The sequence below is a fragment of the Buteo buteo genome, chromosome 23 (genome assembly GCF_964188355.1).
Source record: "Buteo buteo chromosome 23, bButBut1.hap1.1, whole genome shotgun sequence".
Lineage (NCBI taxonomy): Eukaryota > Metazoa > Chordata > Aves > Accipitriformes > Accipitridae > Buteo > Buteo buteo.
Window position 1 is genome coordinate 2069792 of NC_134193.1, and position 17160 is coordinate 2086951.

Genomic DNA, 17160 nt, shown 5'->3' on the forward strand with positions numbered 1-17160 from the left:
GCTCGAGCTGGCTGGTGGGAGTCAAGAAGTGCCAGCACAGGGTTGCTCCCAATCTTTTCTGCGCTGGATTTGAAGCCTCGAGCTACGGGGCTTTCCCTGCTGCACTTGGAAGAGGGCTGCATGCGCTGATGGGCTTGACTGGCCTGCAGTTTTTCTAAGCATGCATTCTTTTTTTTTTTAATTTTGTTTTGAGCCATAGCACAGAGCGGAGGTACCCGGATAAATGGAGCCATGTGAGTCCTTCAGTCCCCCCATGCTGCCTCCCATGGTGGTCTGTATCCATTACCCCAACGATCCCTGCCTCCTGTTGTGCTGCCCCTGGTGCACAACTCCGTCCTTACGTCCTTGTCCCTCAGTCAGGCTGTACAGCGCCAGCCTCTCCTCCGGCTGCAAGCACTTGCAGTCCCTCCAGCAGTTCCTCTGCATCCTCGTGGTTTCGAATTTGCATGAGGGATGGCATCCCAGGGACCCCGGTTTTCACTTAGGAGCTGAGGTTTGACTCAGGAGAGGCAATGCGTCTTTTCTGGCCTGTCATTTGGCTTCATCTGACCATGCCTTTCTACCAGCTTGTATTTGGAGATAAAGTGCTAACGCAGTGGTAGATTCTGCAGCACTTACATCATACCGGACTCCTTATCAGTGAGTTCAACAAGGGCAGGAGCCAGCCTGGCAGGAATGAATCACAGCATGCAAAAAGGAGGAAGGAATATAGGTCTCAGCCAGCAGAGAAGAGGGACCTATTGATCCCGAGACTCTTCATTGCACCGGCGAGGGCGTCTAGAGAGAGCAGGAGAGCAGCTGTGCCCTTTGTGGCTGCGCAGCAGCACAAGTGGTTGTGGTGTATGAAGCACGTACCCCTTGGGAGGTGGCATTACACTAAGAGGGGCAGGGGGCGGTTTGGGGCTGGACAGGAACACGCTGCTTTTGCAGACGAATTCTGTGAAACCTCCTGTGCTGGATCCAACTGTTGTGAACCCACGGGCTGGGATGGTTCAGTGCTCAGGTGCATGAATTCCTGGGTCCCCAAGGAGCTGCAGGTGGGTCAGGGAACGTGGTGGTGGCTTCTGTGTTAAGTCCCTTTTAATAAGGAACAGATGAGGTGGAGAGGTGCACTTTCTGAAGCAGAAGAGAGACAGTGGTCCTTGAGAAAGTTGAATCGGGATGAAAGAGCAAAGGCGGTGACCTGGTGTCGGTGTCTGAGAGTTCAGGATCCTGCTGGGAGCCCCTTGCCCCGCTCAGCCAGGGCTGAGCAGAGCTGAAAGCAGCACCCAGAAAACCACAGTACAGAGAGAAATGCCGAACCAAGCCCTTGGCCTGGGTGATCAGAGAGGTCCCCTCAGAGCCAGCGGTGCCAGGGGGAGCAGAGAGCTCCACCAACACCAGATGGGAAGGCGGGAGGCCAGGGCCAGGCCAGGTGAGTGTGGGTGGGAGAAGTGCTACAGACCAAAACAGAGACAGAAATAGGTCAAATGAACGCGTAATTAAATCAGCTTGCAGCACTTGATATTCTTCCCCAGGTTTTCATGTGTATGATGAGAATAAGCTTCCGTGGCTGTTAAGGTCACTACGAATGCATCAGAAGGAAAACACAACTGGGTTACTAAAACACACGTTCTCGTGGCAGCAGCCCGCGAGAGGCATTGCCCTGGCACCTCTGCCCAGCTGGCAAGAGAGCCTTTGCCCGGAGACCCGTTTTCCTTGTTTTCCAGTTTCCTGCCTCAGCCTGTTCTCCCGCCTCCCTGGTGATGCTCGTCTGTCTGTGCTGACCCTGGGCTCGCTCCAGCGCATCCCTGCCCCGGGCACTGCCCGCTCCAGGCAGCACCACGGGCTCTGGAGCTGCAGGTTACGGGGCTGAATCCCATGGGCACAACTTATACTTATGCCAGCAGACGGTCACCAAAACGCTGCCACGTGGCACGGAGGGTTGGCCTCAGAGATGGAGGAGGTGGTTACTGCAGATATTAGCAGCTGTCACGGACCGTGCATCTAACTGGCAGCCAGTTAGTGTAGAATAAAAACCACCCAGCCAGTTCGCTGGCAGCTGGGCCACCTCATGTCTGAAAAGGGTCTGTGTTCTTTCAGAAACATTTCATAAACAGTTAATTTCTTCCAACATGAATCGAAAGTGCTTGCTGGACTCTTTGCACTCCAAGGCCGAACAGAAGTGTTACCGTTGACTTGAAGCATTCCTGACTTGTAAAATAACTGATCCAATTTTTGCCAGGCTTGCCTTGTTTTCCACTTTCTAGAAACTAAAAATCAAGTCTGGTGTCTGTGCAATATTGTGCTTTATTTTACACCAATGCAATGATGTGCAAGAAGTCCCAGCTTGTACTTTATTACTGAATGAATTGTGAGGTTGCTTAAAGACTGTCTTTTGAATGCGCATTTTCCCAAAGCTGTTTGTTACTTTTGTTGTATCAAAACATCCCTCCAAAGATATTTTCCCATGAAGGACCCTGAGCCTGGACTTCTGCCTAGGCCTGTCTATTACTGTACAGACCTCCCAAGGTGATAACCTCCTCCGTAACTCCTCCTTCCTCCCCCAGGTGCCTGTCTTGTGTGAACAGTGCTTTCCGCTGCCACTGGTGCAAGTACCGGAACCTCTGCACCCACGACCCCACCACGTGCTCCTTTCAGGAGGGACGGATCAACGTCTCTGAGGTACCGGACCGGGGTTTCAGCTCTTTCTTCTTTGCTTTTCTATGGCACAATTGGCATAACCAATGCTTACGTGAAGTTTTTTGACTTTCCGTGTGTCAGGGCTCCTCTCTTGGCTGGCATGGAAAAGTGCGGATGCAGCTTTAGAGGAGTCAGTCTAGCTAAAGTGATCTGTCTTGACGTGAATGCCAAAGCTGATCCCACCTCTGATACGTGGGTATGCTCAGGTTCAGTAATAACTGTAATTGCTGTAGTGCTTTCCTTCAGGGGTCTCAAAGACTCCTCAAAGACCAGCGCGTTTGAGCAACTCCACTTCACGTGCAAGGCGTGCAGGGATTTGCCCGACGGCAAGCAACAAGTGAAATGCACAGCTCTTGGTGGGACTCATTCAGTGGGTTGTGTTGGCAGGTCTGAAATTCATAGCAGGAGCCTGACTGTAAACTGATTAAGAAGGGAATTACAGATGTGAACAGCCCCAGACTTTGGAAAAGAGAATTGATTCCGGTTCCAGCGCTGTGTACTAGGAGCCATCTCTCTTAGCAGTTAATAAAAGGTGTGGAGCTCAAGTCCAAAAATAGCTTCAACAGTTGGAAGGAGGCATAGCCCATTAACGTCTCTGCCAGATCTTCTGTATGACCCGAGGCAGAGGAATCCATGGAGGAAAGGAGTTTGTTAGCACAAATTCCTGATCAAAGGTTACCACCAACCCCTTCGTCTGGGGTTTCCACACCCATTGGCTGGTCGGTTTCCCATGCTGCTGTCTGCTTCAGATTCACCAAGTACAGAGCAGATACAGCCTCTGACGCTGGTAGGGTCTTGGTCTTCACCCTTACTGCCCCTACACGTAGCTTTATAGCACCTGAAATGGGTGCAGGTCCTAAAGCTGCAAGGAAAAAAAAGGGTTTAAAAGGTGCTTTGAAAATCCCGAGTGTCTTGGAAAGTGGGAAAGGCAGCAGTGAGGACATACACAAATATTAGAAAAAGAAAGGAGAGTAAGGTTAGCCAGCATCAAGACAAACCCTTATCAGTGAGTAATGGAGATAGAGAAAAGCAGAAGAGATCAGTCAGTAGAGTAAAACACTGAGCCGTTAAGAAGTGACTGAAGCTGCCAGACTGCTGCTAAACCAATAGTAAACTTGAAACTTAACTCATGGGTCTTTCTGGTTAAAATGCTGCCAGGAGGCACAGAGATAGAAGGCAAGAAACGTTGCTGAACTGCACGTGTACGTACCTCAGTGGGAGTCTGCAAGAGCCAAGGGGTGGGCAGGGTAACTGGGAGCGGGCGCTGCCTCCCACCCCCTTCGAGGGAGGAGAAGGGGGGCTCACGTAGCAGCCTCAAAGAGCTGCCCCATGCGGCAAAAGGAACGAATGCCCAAGGACAAGCATCCACCCTGGGGACAAACGAAAAGCTTTCTCAGTCCAGTTCAAAGTCAAGAAACTTCCTTTCAACATAACAAGAGAAAGCAAAAACCTTTGCTTTTCCTTCTCTCGAGTGATGTGGGGGGTTCTCTCCTTCACAGTCAAAGCATCCCTGTATTGCCAGGCTTTACAGTTGTAGTTCTCAGTTTTATAGGTCTTCAACCCCATGATCTCAGAAGTGTTTGACAAGTCTCTGGTAAAGTAGGACAATCCCATTATCTCTGTTTTTCTCCTGGGAATGCACAGGACTTGCCTGAGATCACACAGAGGGAGCGAGTGGAGGAGTTGGTGTCTCTGCCAGTTCCTGCTGGGATCACAGGACTGTCGTGCCTCCAAAGAACTTCCTCTGTCGTCTTCATCTTGTAGAGGTTGTTTCTTACCAGGGGATGTTAGGTGATATCTAACACCTTCCTGGTGATTACTTTTGATAAGGGCCGATGGTAACGATACAAATGCTCTGCTGTTCATCATGACTTCTCCAAACCTCTGAACATACAGGCACAACCAGCCACCAAAACCTAATTTGTTTGCTCATTTGAGGCAAATGAATTGCCACTTGCATACACAGTGCAGTGCTAATACCTTTATTACGGGCATTTCACTCCGGCTAACACAACACATGAAATAAATGCCTCATAAAGAGTTTCCTCTCTTAAAACAATTCAGATCACAATGTTCTCATTGTGTCACAGCCTGATGTATTAGCAAAAAGTTTGTGCTTACCAGCGTCACTCCCTTCCTAGCAGAAAGTTGGTTGCGTTTGGAGCCGGAGCAGTGCTGCCGGCGCTGCGGCGATAACCGTGGCAGTGCCTCCGCCGCGGAGGGAGCAGCGCCGGCGTGTGCTGCCCTACTTTCAGTCCCATGTGCCTCTTCTCACATAAGATTTGCACACGTGTTCACACGGGGTTGGAAATTTTCTCATGCCTTTATATTTAATTTAAGAGAAAATATCTTGAATATTCCCTTTTACTCCTGGCCCATCAGAATTTGTGTCCCAGTGGGATTCCATGTGTAACGAACTCCCTTTGATGCTCCTAGGAGTCGTCTGTCTTGAGAAGGGAAAAGAGCTCAAAGCCTCAGCCACTTTACAAGGTGATGGGGGAAAGAAAGCCTTTCTTCATGAGCTGTACACTTGCTCCTTGCAATCTCCTGGCTGTATTGACCGAGCTAAATGCTGCCTTTTTGCCCTGCTTTCCATGAAAGTACAAATGAGAGACCAAGCTTTTTCTGTCTCTCCGCCTGCCCTGTCAACAGGAATTGTTTACTAAAATCTAAGGGCAGAGCTCAGCAGTAGAGGCGGGTGATGGCGAGGGCAACCTCCGAAGATGGGTCGGTGCTTTGTCACAGGGGCAGCGAGTGGCCGGTGAAGCCATCGGTCGGTGATAACCGCAGACATTTGTGACGCTTGGGAAGAGATGCACCCTGAGTGTCAGATCTCTGTCGTGCATCATGCTGTTACATTTGCAAAAGTGAAAACATATTGTTTGTGTGCGAGGCACGTTTGGTTTGCCGTCGTTGGTAGATAAATACAGAAGCCTTCACAGCCTTTAAGGCAGAGATGTCTTCCAGGACTGAGCTGGCTGTTCTTGATAGCCTCACCTGGTGGGAAGTTTCTGACATGGGGTAAACCCAACTCTTTTGAGGCCTCTGTTTCCAGGTGGCCAGTTTGCTGGGAGTTAATAATTAGATAAGCAACTCTATTTTCTCAGCCTTTTCTCAGCCTGAGGTGTCATTTGTCCGCAGAAGGTGCCTGCTCAGACATTGCTATTCAAAGAGCAATGGGAAGGCAAAGGTCTGGGGCTGGCTTGCACCCACAAAAGCAGGTTTTCTCCAGGAAGAGGCTGCACGGGTGTGTGACACTGATTGTCTCGCTTTACAAAGCTTCAGATCAGGCCTATGATATCATTTTAATGTGTCTGATGTGGTTGGGTTCGTGTGTGTGTGAGGCTATAAGATGCCTCTCTCAGAATGTATAAAACATGAGATGAAGAGGAATGTAGATACATAAATATATTCTTACACCCCATCCCGGTGGAGAGCTAGAATCAAATAAATCCTGTTAGTTTCCCAGAATGTGGGATCCCATCCCTCTTTGATGTCCACTGTGTGCAGATAATGCCATTTCCACATGTGAGATGCTGAATCAGGGGGACGGAGCATTTCAGATTCTGGGAGTTTAGTGCAGAGACAAATTTTGGCTCTGGTCTGACTCCTTTAAATTCCCATTGCTTTTAGAGCAACACCTTTGCCCCCGGCTATGCCCTTGGATGCTGAGTGCTGCCTGATGCGCCTTGAAGGAAATAAAACAAAATCAAACCTTCCTCATACCTGTCCTTACAGTCCCCACTGTTGAATACCTGAATGGGAACTGTGATGTGTAGGAGATCACTCAGGGCCACATCTAAGTCCACCAAAGTCAGCAAATGACTTTGCTGGGTCACATCTAACTTCTGGAGAGATGTGTTTGTCTGAAAAAGTACCAATAGTAGCAAAAAGCCCAGCTGCAGCAAGATTAACTCATCTCAGTTTGAGAAGATTGGTTTGAGCTTTTTGGCAACACTTTTTTCAGCAGTAGATTTATGGTGTGTATAACCTACAGTGTTTGGGGTTTGGAGGGGCAGGAAAGTGCTCTACAGGGCTGCTGGGGACGGGAGCGCTGCAGGGAGCTGGAGGGAGATGTTCCCACCCGTAACCTGGCCGTGTCCGAGGGAATTGCTCCTACCCTCACCTCTGGTACACAAAGGGTTGTCTGTGGGTGAGAAATAGGCTCTCCGGCCTTCCGTGTTTTGCGTGGCTGTAAATATCCCAGTACTTCGTAAACTAATGGCGAAGACCTGGGTTACAGCACGTGCATACAGCACAGAGCTCAGGACAAAAGGGCATTGCGTAGGAATTTACCAGTGAGAAAAGTCTCGCTTCAGTTGCCTTTCTTTTCATGTTTGGTTTCTAAGGAGCAAGGTCTGCTCTCCTTTCCAGTAGCATAAATGAAGAATAATGTGTTTCCATGAGTGACGGGGACTGTAATTTATATCATTGGGAACACAACTGTGAGCCAGGGGTTTACATTCATGTGCCAGATTCGTTTATGTTTATAACTTTAAAATGTGTGTAGCAAGTTAACATTTGTGGAGGGGGGGGGGGGTCAGATGAAAAATATGAGAACATTATATTTTCTTCCATTTGGGCTAAATCCCATAGTCAAAAGAAATGCCTGCCCTTTCTAGGCATTTTTTTCCAGATAAGAGCAAGAAGATTTGACCTACTAAAACTGCTCTGTTAAACACAAATAATAACCATGGGTGCTCTGTTCTCCTCCAGAGACAGATGCATATTGCGGGTCTTTAAGGTATTTACAGACCTTGGAATCTTTGAGGCTAAAAAGCGTTGGAGAAGCATAAAATGTCTTTGTAAATTGTGTGCGATGATACTTCATACGCAGAATATTCCCCGAGAGTCTGTGCCACTCATACATTGGAGTCTTGTCTTTCTCTAGCAGATCTTCTGATTTGTGTTTATTCTGGTATACAGAAGTCAAGAAGGATAATGAGAGGATTCAGCGTGTGTTTGTTTAGCGAGAGGAGGCAATAATGGCCTTTCTAACTCACTGCAGGATTTACTTCTCATGAATTAAAAAACAAAGTAAACTGATTATGGAACAAATTGTATATTCCACCGGCTGCAGTTTTCCCTCTTATTCTGTATTTTCTGGTACTAGCACAGGGAAATGCAGAATCGAGCACCCAGCCCTGAGCCCTACAAACCGGGGATGGTCTCGTCATTTACCACCACGAGGGGACCTTTGCCACAGCCGCACGGCTCCAGTCCCAGCAGCAGGACTGGTGCTGCCAACCACTTCCCAGTTCGTCAGGAAATTCCCATTAAGTGAATAAGCATCAACGGAGGCGTTGCTGAAGCTGCCGATATACCCCTAACAAATAATTTATGTTAGCACTGACTGGCTTTTAGATCAGGTGGCAGGTAGAAGAGGTGGTGAAGGGACAAACCAGTCTGCCAGGCCTGCTTTCGTAGGGCATCACCCCGTTTCAGCCCTGCGTGTGCTGTGTGGGACCGAGGTGCTACCGCGGCAGCACCCACGGGAGACCCGTCCCCACTCGCGCGCGCCCCACGGGAAGCCCTGTGTGTGCAGGGACGCCGGTGTACATCGCTGCGGCAGCGGTGTAAAAAAAAAAATTTTAAAAAAAGACCTGAAAGCTGAACGATGAGCCTGGATGGGCAAATAGCACAAAGAGGGAGGAGAAGGCTTCCAGCAGCGCTTCTGCAAGGCGTGCAGCGTCCGAGCAAGCCCCGCACCCTCGGCAAGCCCCTGCGGCTTTTGCGGCTTCACTCACTTGTCTGATAAATTCAGCAGCAACCGCCAGCAGCAATGTGGCTCCCCGCGAGTGCCCTGGGCTTTCGGTAGTGTGGCATCTTCCTACGTATCGCTCCATCCCAAAATGTGTATCCCCTTATTAGTGTGATCACTGTAGCTGTCAGCCAGCACAGAGGGACTGCCTTTCTCGGTGTTTCCCCGAGCGGCGTGCACTCACAGGCTGCATGCCTTTTTTTCACCAGAATCCCAATGTGACATTTTTCTCTCGCTGAAACCAAAGGAAAGAAAATCTATTATGTCCTACTCATCTCTAATGACGGCAGAACAATTTTTGCTACCAGCATTTTCAGCACTAGAGAGCAGATTTGAAAATGTAAGTCCTCTCCCATGTCTCTAAAGGAAGAAGCATTTCTTTAACAGTCGTCTCACGAATAGCAGTGGCCAGGAAGGATAATGGTCCATAACATATTCATTATTTTCAGGACTGTGCACTGAGGTTCTCCCACTGGTGATGTGACTGGAGATTTTTTGTTTTCAATCACAATGTGATAAAAGATTCTGCTGCTCCAGGATGCCTTTCCTCCCAAACACGGGCTTTCCACAGAGCTTGGGACCTCTCTGGAGTGGAGCCATTTGTCTCCCGTTGATCCTCGATATGACTTTGAGGTTAAATGCAAAACCTGAAATGCAGCCAGACCTTGAGTAGAAGGTGGTACAGGTGTGCGGTGCATAACGAGGAGGAAGGAACGTGCGTGCAAAGTCAGCTCGGAAGAGTTGGATGAAAACCACCATGAATCTTAGGAGTTTGCTGGTGGTAGTGTAAAGGCTGAGCTGGGGGTTGGATCTGTGATACCAGGGTCTGGGGGAACCTCAGAGCTGAGCTTCACGGTGGCATTCCCTTCCAGCCTGTAAACCTGCTCCACTCCAGAAAAGGGCTTTTCTTTCCTTCCCAGCACAGCCCGCTTTCTGGCTGTTGGAGTTTAAAATCACTCTTGGCTGTTAATCCGTGAAAGTCCCTGTTAGAAGTAAAATAAAAAATATATAAGGAAAAGTGCCATTAAAAAGGTTTATGAGGCAGCAGTTTAAGCTACTGGCTTCTCCAAACTGGGGTAGCATCTGTTTCTCATTTACAACTTGCCTGAGCCAGTAGCGAAACAACATCCCATCAGTCTGGCTGTGAGCTGGAGAGGGAGAGCGGCTTGGCGTGCTTAATGGTCATTAGTGAGAGATGGGGATTTTCTCCCTGGATACACAGTCCTAGCGGGAGCCTGGTAAGGACGGCTCTCGTTGCATCACCATCCGGATGATTTACTTTAATTGCTAGGCAGGGTGGCAAAGGGCTTGGGATGCCAGTCTGGGATTTGGCAGAGGGAAGGGAGACAACAGTCCATTTTTTTCCTAAAACTTCTAGTTTAGCTTAGGATTAATCATTTAGTGTCAGATACTTACAGGTACTTAGGTACCTAGTTCCATTAGATCAAAGCAAATTAGAGCTAAACAGAATGTAAATACTTCTGATGGTCAGAGCCTTTGTCTCTGCGTGTTGCAGTTCCCAGTATATAAATTGAGGAAAAACTGTATCTCCCAGTGTGTTATGAAGAGATAATGTTTAGGACGTTGAGATCTTATGGGAGGAATGTCATACAATTACCAGGCACTGGTAGGTCTTTTTTTGCACTTCGTCTCAGAGTATCATTTAGACATCTAGTTTGTGCTCGTGGGGAACTGGAGATGTGCTCATCTGTAGGATGATGTTTGCAGGGAGAGTTTCCTTTTATTTCGTATACAGCGTCTTGCATAGCAAAGTCTTGAGCTACTGCAATATTAAAGCTTGCTATTAATTTACAATTGCATTATTTTGTCCAGATAGTGGCAGAAGTGGAAGCAAATCACACTTCTCCGTACTTAATGTTTTAATTGCTGTGCTTAGTTTTCAGACTACGTAGTTTTGGAGGCAGCAGTGTTTTGCTCTTTTCTTTGTTCCTTTATTGCAATCACACAGATGTTTGAAATATTTTCACATGGTTTTCAATGGAAAATTTAATAGACTGCTTCCAGTTTCATGGTATTTTGTACCCTCAAAAATCAGGCTGTTTTCAGCGACTGAGGAACTATCCTTACACATTTTTCCACTGCCTCGAGCAGAGAACTCCTGAGCCTTAACTTGTTTATAAAATGACCATCAAGGATGAAATACAATTCTTTATTTAGTGTCACCTTTATTTAATGCCCTTACGTCAGTTTTGGAAGCCTCTGGGGTTCGGGAAGGAGTCCGTTTCATTCCCGCAGTGGATGGTAAAGCTCCCTTCACGCTGGCCTCGTACTGCAGGAGGGTTCATTTGCAGCTATGCTGGTGGTTGTCAGCCAGCCTCGTGCCTGATGTTACAAGACCAGGACCTGTTTAATCTCCTCTTTCATGCAAGAGGCTTCAGTTTCTAATCAGGAGAGGCCTGAAGTGAAATTTCTTTGTGCTGTTTGGTCTCAGCCCTCACTCACTCCCTTCTCCTCCTCCAGACTCCCACTGAGCAGCCTCTCCCTGCTCCTGGAGCTCAGCATCCCTCGCTTTTTCTGGTTGTCTCCCAAAGCGCCTTTGCTCTGGCCCGGCAGGGTGATGGATAGTACTGTAAGGCTCTGGCTGTAATATACTTCTGAATTTGCATTTGACTCAGAAAAATGCATTCCTGGAGCGGCACCCAAGCGCATCCTGGAGGTGCAGAAAGACTTTAATCTGCAGCAAGAGCCGCTGCTGCTGCTGCCCCTTTGTTTGGATCACTGAGCTCGGCTGGGACATCACCTTCCTCCTGCCCGTGGGGCTGGCAGGATCCCTGCGCGGGCTGGCAGGCTGGCTTTGCTTTTTCCAGGCTGGTGTAAAAAGGCTTAGGGTGCCTGAAGGGCCTGTGTCCAGAAGAGTTGGAGGCTTAAGGTTTCGAAGCCCCGAGGGTGCTGTGAAGACGGCAGAGACCCAGTGCCTCAGACCCCAGGGGCATCAGAGCTTGTTTGGCATCTTTTGGGTGGCCTTCCTCCTCGCCCGATGGGCTCTCCAGAGGCAGGAGATCTGCAGGTGCCACTGCTTGTTGGTAATTTTGCTGTTTTCACTGTGCATGACATGAAAACAGTAAAAATTTCATGTGTGGCACTCCCAGTCACAGCTCAGCATCCACCCCACTGATACGTACTGAGATGCTGTTGTACACAAATGAGTTAGATTTTGTTTCAGTCCTCCCTCCTCTGTGAGAGATCCCTCCTCAGTATTAGCTCTTCAGATCCAAGGATGGGCACATTTTTGAAAGCCATAAGACCTTTACAAATGCTGTTTGCTGGAAGAGGCTCTGAGTTTATTGCACATGCCAAACCCTTTGCTACGATTCCTAAAAGGCCAGTTTTGCAGACTAGACAGAATTTCAGAAGGCCCAGGGAGATCAGGATTAGGGTGCTTAATCCCATCTGTGAAAACCCCATCTCTACTCTTCTGGATACTGACTGAAACCAAATCCTTCCGTCCTTGGACGTCCTCCACCTCCCAGAAGCACAGAGCAGGGAAGAGCGTTGCTTTAGAGATAGAAAGGGCAGTTCAGGTCCCGATGCCTTGCCCACCCGGCCGGCAGAGGCACACATCCCACCCAGGCAGCCCCCAGCTCAGGAAAAAGCTGTGGGAGCAACAGCGTGGGAACATTGCAGTGAGTGTCTCAGAAAGGCCAGAGCGTGGTAAGGGGTGAGAGCAGATAGAGCAGAAATTAACGTCGCCTCAGAAATTAATGGCATGCTGGCGTAATTTTGCTCAGATAAAGCAGAGCGGAACGGTACCTGGGAGCGAGGGGGAAGCACATCCCATGCTGATCAGTCTCGCTCCGAAGCAGGATGCAGCCGAGGGGTGTAAGGAGTGAAATGGGATTAGGAGGAGGCCCAGGGAATGCGGCGTGTGGCTGGGAGCAGCCCATCGCCCTCCTGGAGCAGCGGGGCTCCGGAGGAGCTGGAGCAGCTGATAACGCGCTGCCGCTGCTGCGGGAGGGCAGGGCGAGAGCTTGTGTCTCCGCAGATAAAACCCATGGCAAGCTCGGAGCAGGGAGGATGCCTTCAATTTATTCCCCAAATAGCAGTGTTCCTTCTTCTGCGACTGCGGTGAGAAAATCAGTGCCAGTCCCAGAGCAGGGGGACTGTAATGGAGGTTTCTTTATTTAACCTGCAGTTGCACGGATGGACTGAGACGCGGCTGGTACTGTGCACTGGCGATGTGCTGGGACATCAGCCCTGCCGCCGGGCTGAGACCTGGCCAGACCTGCGGACACGCCATCACCACTGTAACCTCCCCCTCTCTTTTATTGCCCCTCAGGACTGTCCCCAGCTCTTCCCCACGGAGGAGATCTTGATCCCGGTGGGAGAGGTGAAACCCATCACGCTGAAGGCGAGAAACCTGCCCCAGCCCCAGTCCGGCCAGCGTGGGTACGAGTGTGTCCTGAGCATCCAGGGTGTGATCCACCGCGTGCCCGCCCTGCGCTTCAACAGCTCCAGCGTCCAGTGCCAGAACAGCTCGGTGAGGCACCGGCAGGGGAACGTGGCAAAATGTGCCCAAAATGAGTGTCAGCTGCGAAAGGGGATGGGCTCAGCCACGGGGAGAGTGAAAAATCCTGGAGTTAAACTAATCCTGAATTCCAGGTGGGAACCTGCCGTGGGCATGCAAGGTGTTTCATTATAGCACCGGCCGGGAGAAGATCCTTTATCTGGCGGTTCCCTGTCTGACTGTGGGGGGTCAGCGAGGGGAAGGGGAGGAGGAGGGTATGCGATGAAGGTGTTAAGGCAGGCTAATTCACACGGGGGAGATAAGGCGAATCACAGACCCCTTATCGGGGAGCTGTCAAATTCCAGGTCACGGTAGCTGGATGAATACAGTAATGCTGAAAAACAGCGTGGTGCAGGGAAGGAGGGGGAAAGGAAAACTGCCAGGAGAGAGAGCACAGCGCAGCAGAGAGAGGAAAATTATCTGAACGATGCTGCCGGAGAAGCAGGCAGGGGAGGATAGCTCTCCTCCGTAGGACAGGGCATAGCCCTGCCAATGGATCTGGCAGGATTTTACCCCAGAACACCCAAAATCACCATGGCAGGTACTCAGGGATGCCAAAACACATACGGCAAATGCAGGCCACCCTCTAAGCCGCAGCCCGCGTTTGGGTCTCATGTGGCACGCTTCAGCTGGAGGATGGGCAGAGAAGAACGTGGTCCTTCCCCTCCTCACTGTGCATTCAAAGAGGTCCACGGGCAAACAGGGCACATTCAGTTTGTTTTAGGCAGCAGAACAGGGTCTCCTTTAATATTCAGTGCAGATGGTCTTAAATTGTTAATGAAGTTTTGAATTTTTTAAAATTTCACTGGATATTTATATATCACTGGCTGTCTTTGGGCCTTGCAGCTTGGTGGATAATAAATGTATTAATACTAGATAGTACTTTTACTATTCAAAGCGATTTATAAACATTAGAGAAGCACATTTATTCCTGTTAGGCTAATAGGAAGTGGTAGGTAGAGAATGTAAGGGCAATTCTGTACTCACAGCTCCTTCACTTGTACAGAAGATCTAGTTTCACACCAACTTAGTAAAATGCAAGCAAGGTGAATCAGTACAACCAAATGTAAGTTAAAACTGTACAACTATTGCACAGGGACAGTCAAAACAGTCTGCTTTGCTTTAATCATCATTCCCTCATCCCAAAGAGGATGGCAACGTTCACTCACCTTTTTAAGTCTTTTCAGCAGCTCTTGGTTGACTTAAAGAGAGCACCAGAATGAGGCCTCACTGGTGCTAATTGTGATAATGGGAATTTCAGAATACACTGGGAATTCACCTAACGCATCCAGATTCACTCAGCCACTGTCCCCAGGACGTCCATGAGGTGAATAATGCAAGCTGGTGCCATCCTAGACTAGGCTGAAGCAGAGACTGGGAAAGGACCTCTCTGCACCATCTATTTTTTCTCAGCTGTTGCCTATTTCATCAGCCAAAGCTGTGCAGCATGATTTTTAAGCTCCCAGTCACACTAGGGTGCATGGTGACTGTATAAGAAGATAGCCTGAAGGCAGCAGTCCTTCCAGTCTGATTAACTGGAGGGGCTGTATTGATAAGCTAGAGACTGAGTGACAAGAGCAACCACTGTGAGTGGAATAATTAATCTATTACCTCTCACAAGGACTAGATCTGATTTAATTATCTCTTCCTGGTGAGGAGGGAGTCAAGGCAGGACCCTGGAGATGAAGTGTAGAAGTGTGGTGGTTCAGACATCAGCACATGTTTTTAAGCAGAGAATAATCACAGTTGCTTTAAAAAAATCTCCTTTTCCTGTTAGTGTCTCTGATACATCCTCCCAAGCATTTCATTCTCCATCTTCTCCTTCAGTATCTCTATGATGGGATGGACATCAGCAACTTAGCCGTGGACTTTGCTGTGGTTTGGAATGGGAACTTTGTTATTGACAACCCGGAGGATCTGAAAGGTAATGTCTGCCTGAGTTGGCTTTCAGGTCACAGGAAGGAGGGCGGCCGTGGGGCTGGAAAGTGGCTGTTGGGGCAGAGCGGCATTAGCTGCCGTCACCGCGGCTGCAGGCAGAGACGTTGTGGTCCCGGTGGATCCCGCTTTGGATGAAGGCAACTCGCTTTGCTCCACTGGCAGCGGTGCTCACTGAGCACCGCCGAGACAGCCTTGGCTTTGGAAACCACAAGGGCAAGCCTGCTCCGCGGCTCATTAAGTCAAAACTCAACCTGTGCAAGTCCAAGAGCAGCCGTAGTCCGTGCGAATATTTCAATTCTTGGCTTCGTCCTCACTGCCCGTCCCCTCTTCCCTGCAGTGCACCTCTACAAGTGCGCAGCCCAGCGCGAGAGCTGCGGGCTCTGCCTGAAAGCCGACCCCAAGTTCGAATGCGGCTGGTGCAGCGGCGAGGCCAAATGCACGCTGCGGCCGCACTGCAGCTCGCCCTCCGCCCAGCCCTGGCTCGACTGGTCCAGCAGGAACGTCAAGTGCTCCAACCCTCGCATCACCGAGGTAAGAGCGCGCCTCTCCCGCCCCTTCTCCTCGCTCCTTCCAGAGCCGATTTGCCTCTCTCTCTCTCCCTCTCATCTGAAAATCCACCCTTGTCCATCCGGCGCTGAAGAACAGGGAATAAAATGCTCCGCTACTTTCTGTGAAATTAATGGGCAGATCCGCCGGCACGTGGCCAGGGTGCGCAGCCCACTGCCCCGCCGTGCAGCTGTCAGTCGCCAGCGATGCTACCAGCACCGGGGTGACCGCTACGGATTGTTGCAAGAATGCTAATTAAACTAGGGAGCTAATTAGTCTATAGTTGATGCTTCTGATGTTTCTGTTCAGACCACTGAGGGATGCAAAATGTCTCCCAGGAGCATTTTTACCAGTAAAACAGCACTCGGTCTGTTAACATTACTATTAAGAGTGACGCTCATATCAGGTGGGAATGGAAGAAGATTTTGGTTTCTCACTTAATTAACTCCCTCAAAAAGCCTCCCATACTGCAGAAGGCGGAGGGCGTGGGCGTAAAACAGTGTTGGATCAAAGTAGCCTGTTGCACTGATGCTCTTGGCCGGGCAGGAGCAGGGCTTCTCAGCGCACAAACTCCTGCCAGCTGAATAAGGACCCCAGTTACATGTGGAAGTTTTCTCTTAACTCAGATTACTTTCTACACCAGCTCAGCTAAACTGGCTCGTGCTCAGACCCCCTGGGAAGAAGGCATCGGCCTCCTTTTTGTGGCAGAGGCTGGTGGTGCTGTGTTAGGGCTGGGGCTGACTGGAGGAGGGTGTTGCTGAGGAGGGTCCATCCATTCCGCAGGGACTTTACCAAGCCTTTGGTATTTCTTTCTTAGACCTTCTGCCCAGCGACATCATACCTTTGATGGGCAGGTATTTCTCTTGTGCAGTGTTTTATAAACTGCAGAGTGGAGCTTGTGAGGCTGCTGAGGAGCAGAGGTGGTGATGGTGCCAGCTGGGCAGAGACGTGAAAGTGTTAAGAAATGTTGAGAGTCTGTCCTTTCCTTCTTTGGTTGATTTGTTTGTTTGGCAAGTCATAGTTGTCTTTACAGAGAGATAAAATGAACCTTAAAGGCTTGCCTGGATATTTGCCTTGCCCTGCCAGTAGTCAGAAACCAAAGTTTTCTTATCTGAGTGCTGTTCTGCTTGCACAAGGTTATGCTACAAGATGCAAGAAGCAAAACAGCCTTTGCCTGAGATCTTCTTCACCATAAACCGTTCAGACAGTTATAACATTGAAGGAGTCTTAGATTTATTTATTTACCCCTCCTTAAGCTCAGCAGAGAAGGGGAAAAACACTCTGCTCCAGCCACCAAGTGACTTGCATCTAAGCACTGGCAGGCTCTCACGGCTGGCTGCGGGCATGGCGCTGCCACTGAGTGTTTTATCACTGTCCAACTTGAAAGCAATACTTTTGGTCTCTGTCCAAGGAGAAAAGAGCAGAGCTTTGCAGTTGCAGATTTCTTGTCTCCATAACCAGGTCTGTGTCTCAGCCTTCAAAGCGGGAAGTGCGGGGTGCCTCGCCAGGGGATGTTTTGAGTCTCAGGAGATTGCCCTGAGTGGATTTGGAGATGAGAGAATTGAGTAGGAAATGTCTGTGCTTTCATTGGCAGATCGGCTTATTCCACACTGAGGGTCAGCGATAGAAAATACAGGTGTCAGGGGGATATATTGTCCCATGGCCCCCGCTGACTCTGGCAGTGCTGTGAGCTGTTGTGATTTTATCA

General features: G+C 49.5%; 1 protein-coding gene across 3 annotated transcripts in view; it reads left to right on the plus strand.

Annotated features, from left to right (window-relative positions):
• The window catches only part of PLXNA2 (plexin A2), a 190380-nt gene that overhangs the window by 123029 nt on the left and 50191 nt on the right, over positions 1-17160 (plus strand). For all 3 annotated transcript variants that reach the window (XM_075054722.1, XM_075054721.1, XM_075054723.1), the window contains 4 exons: positions 2550-2664; positions 12741-12941; positions 14796-14892; positions 15244-15437. In XM_075054722.1, the coding sequence (XP_074910823.1) occupies positions 2550-2664; positions 12741-12941; positions 14796-14892; positions 15244-15437 (607 nt within the window). The remainder of the gene's footprint in view (positions 1-2549; positions 2665-12740; positions 12942-14795; positions 14893-15243; positions 15438-17160) is intronic.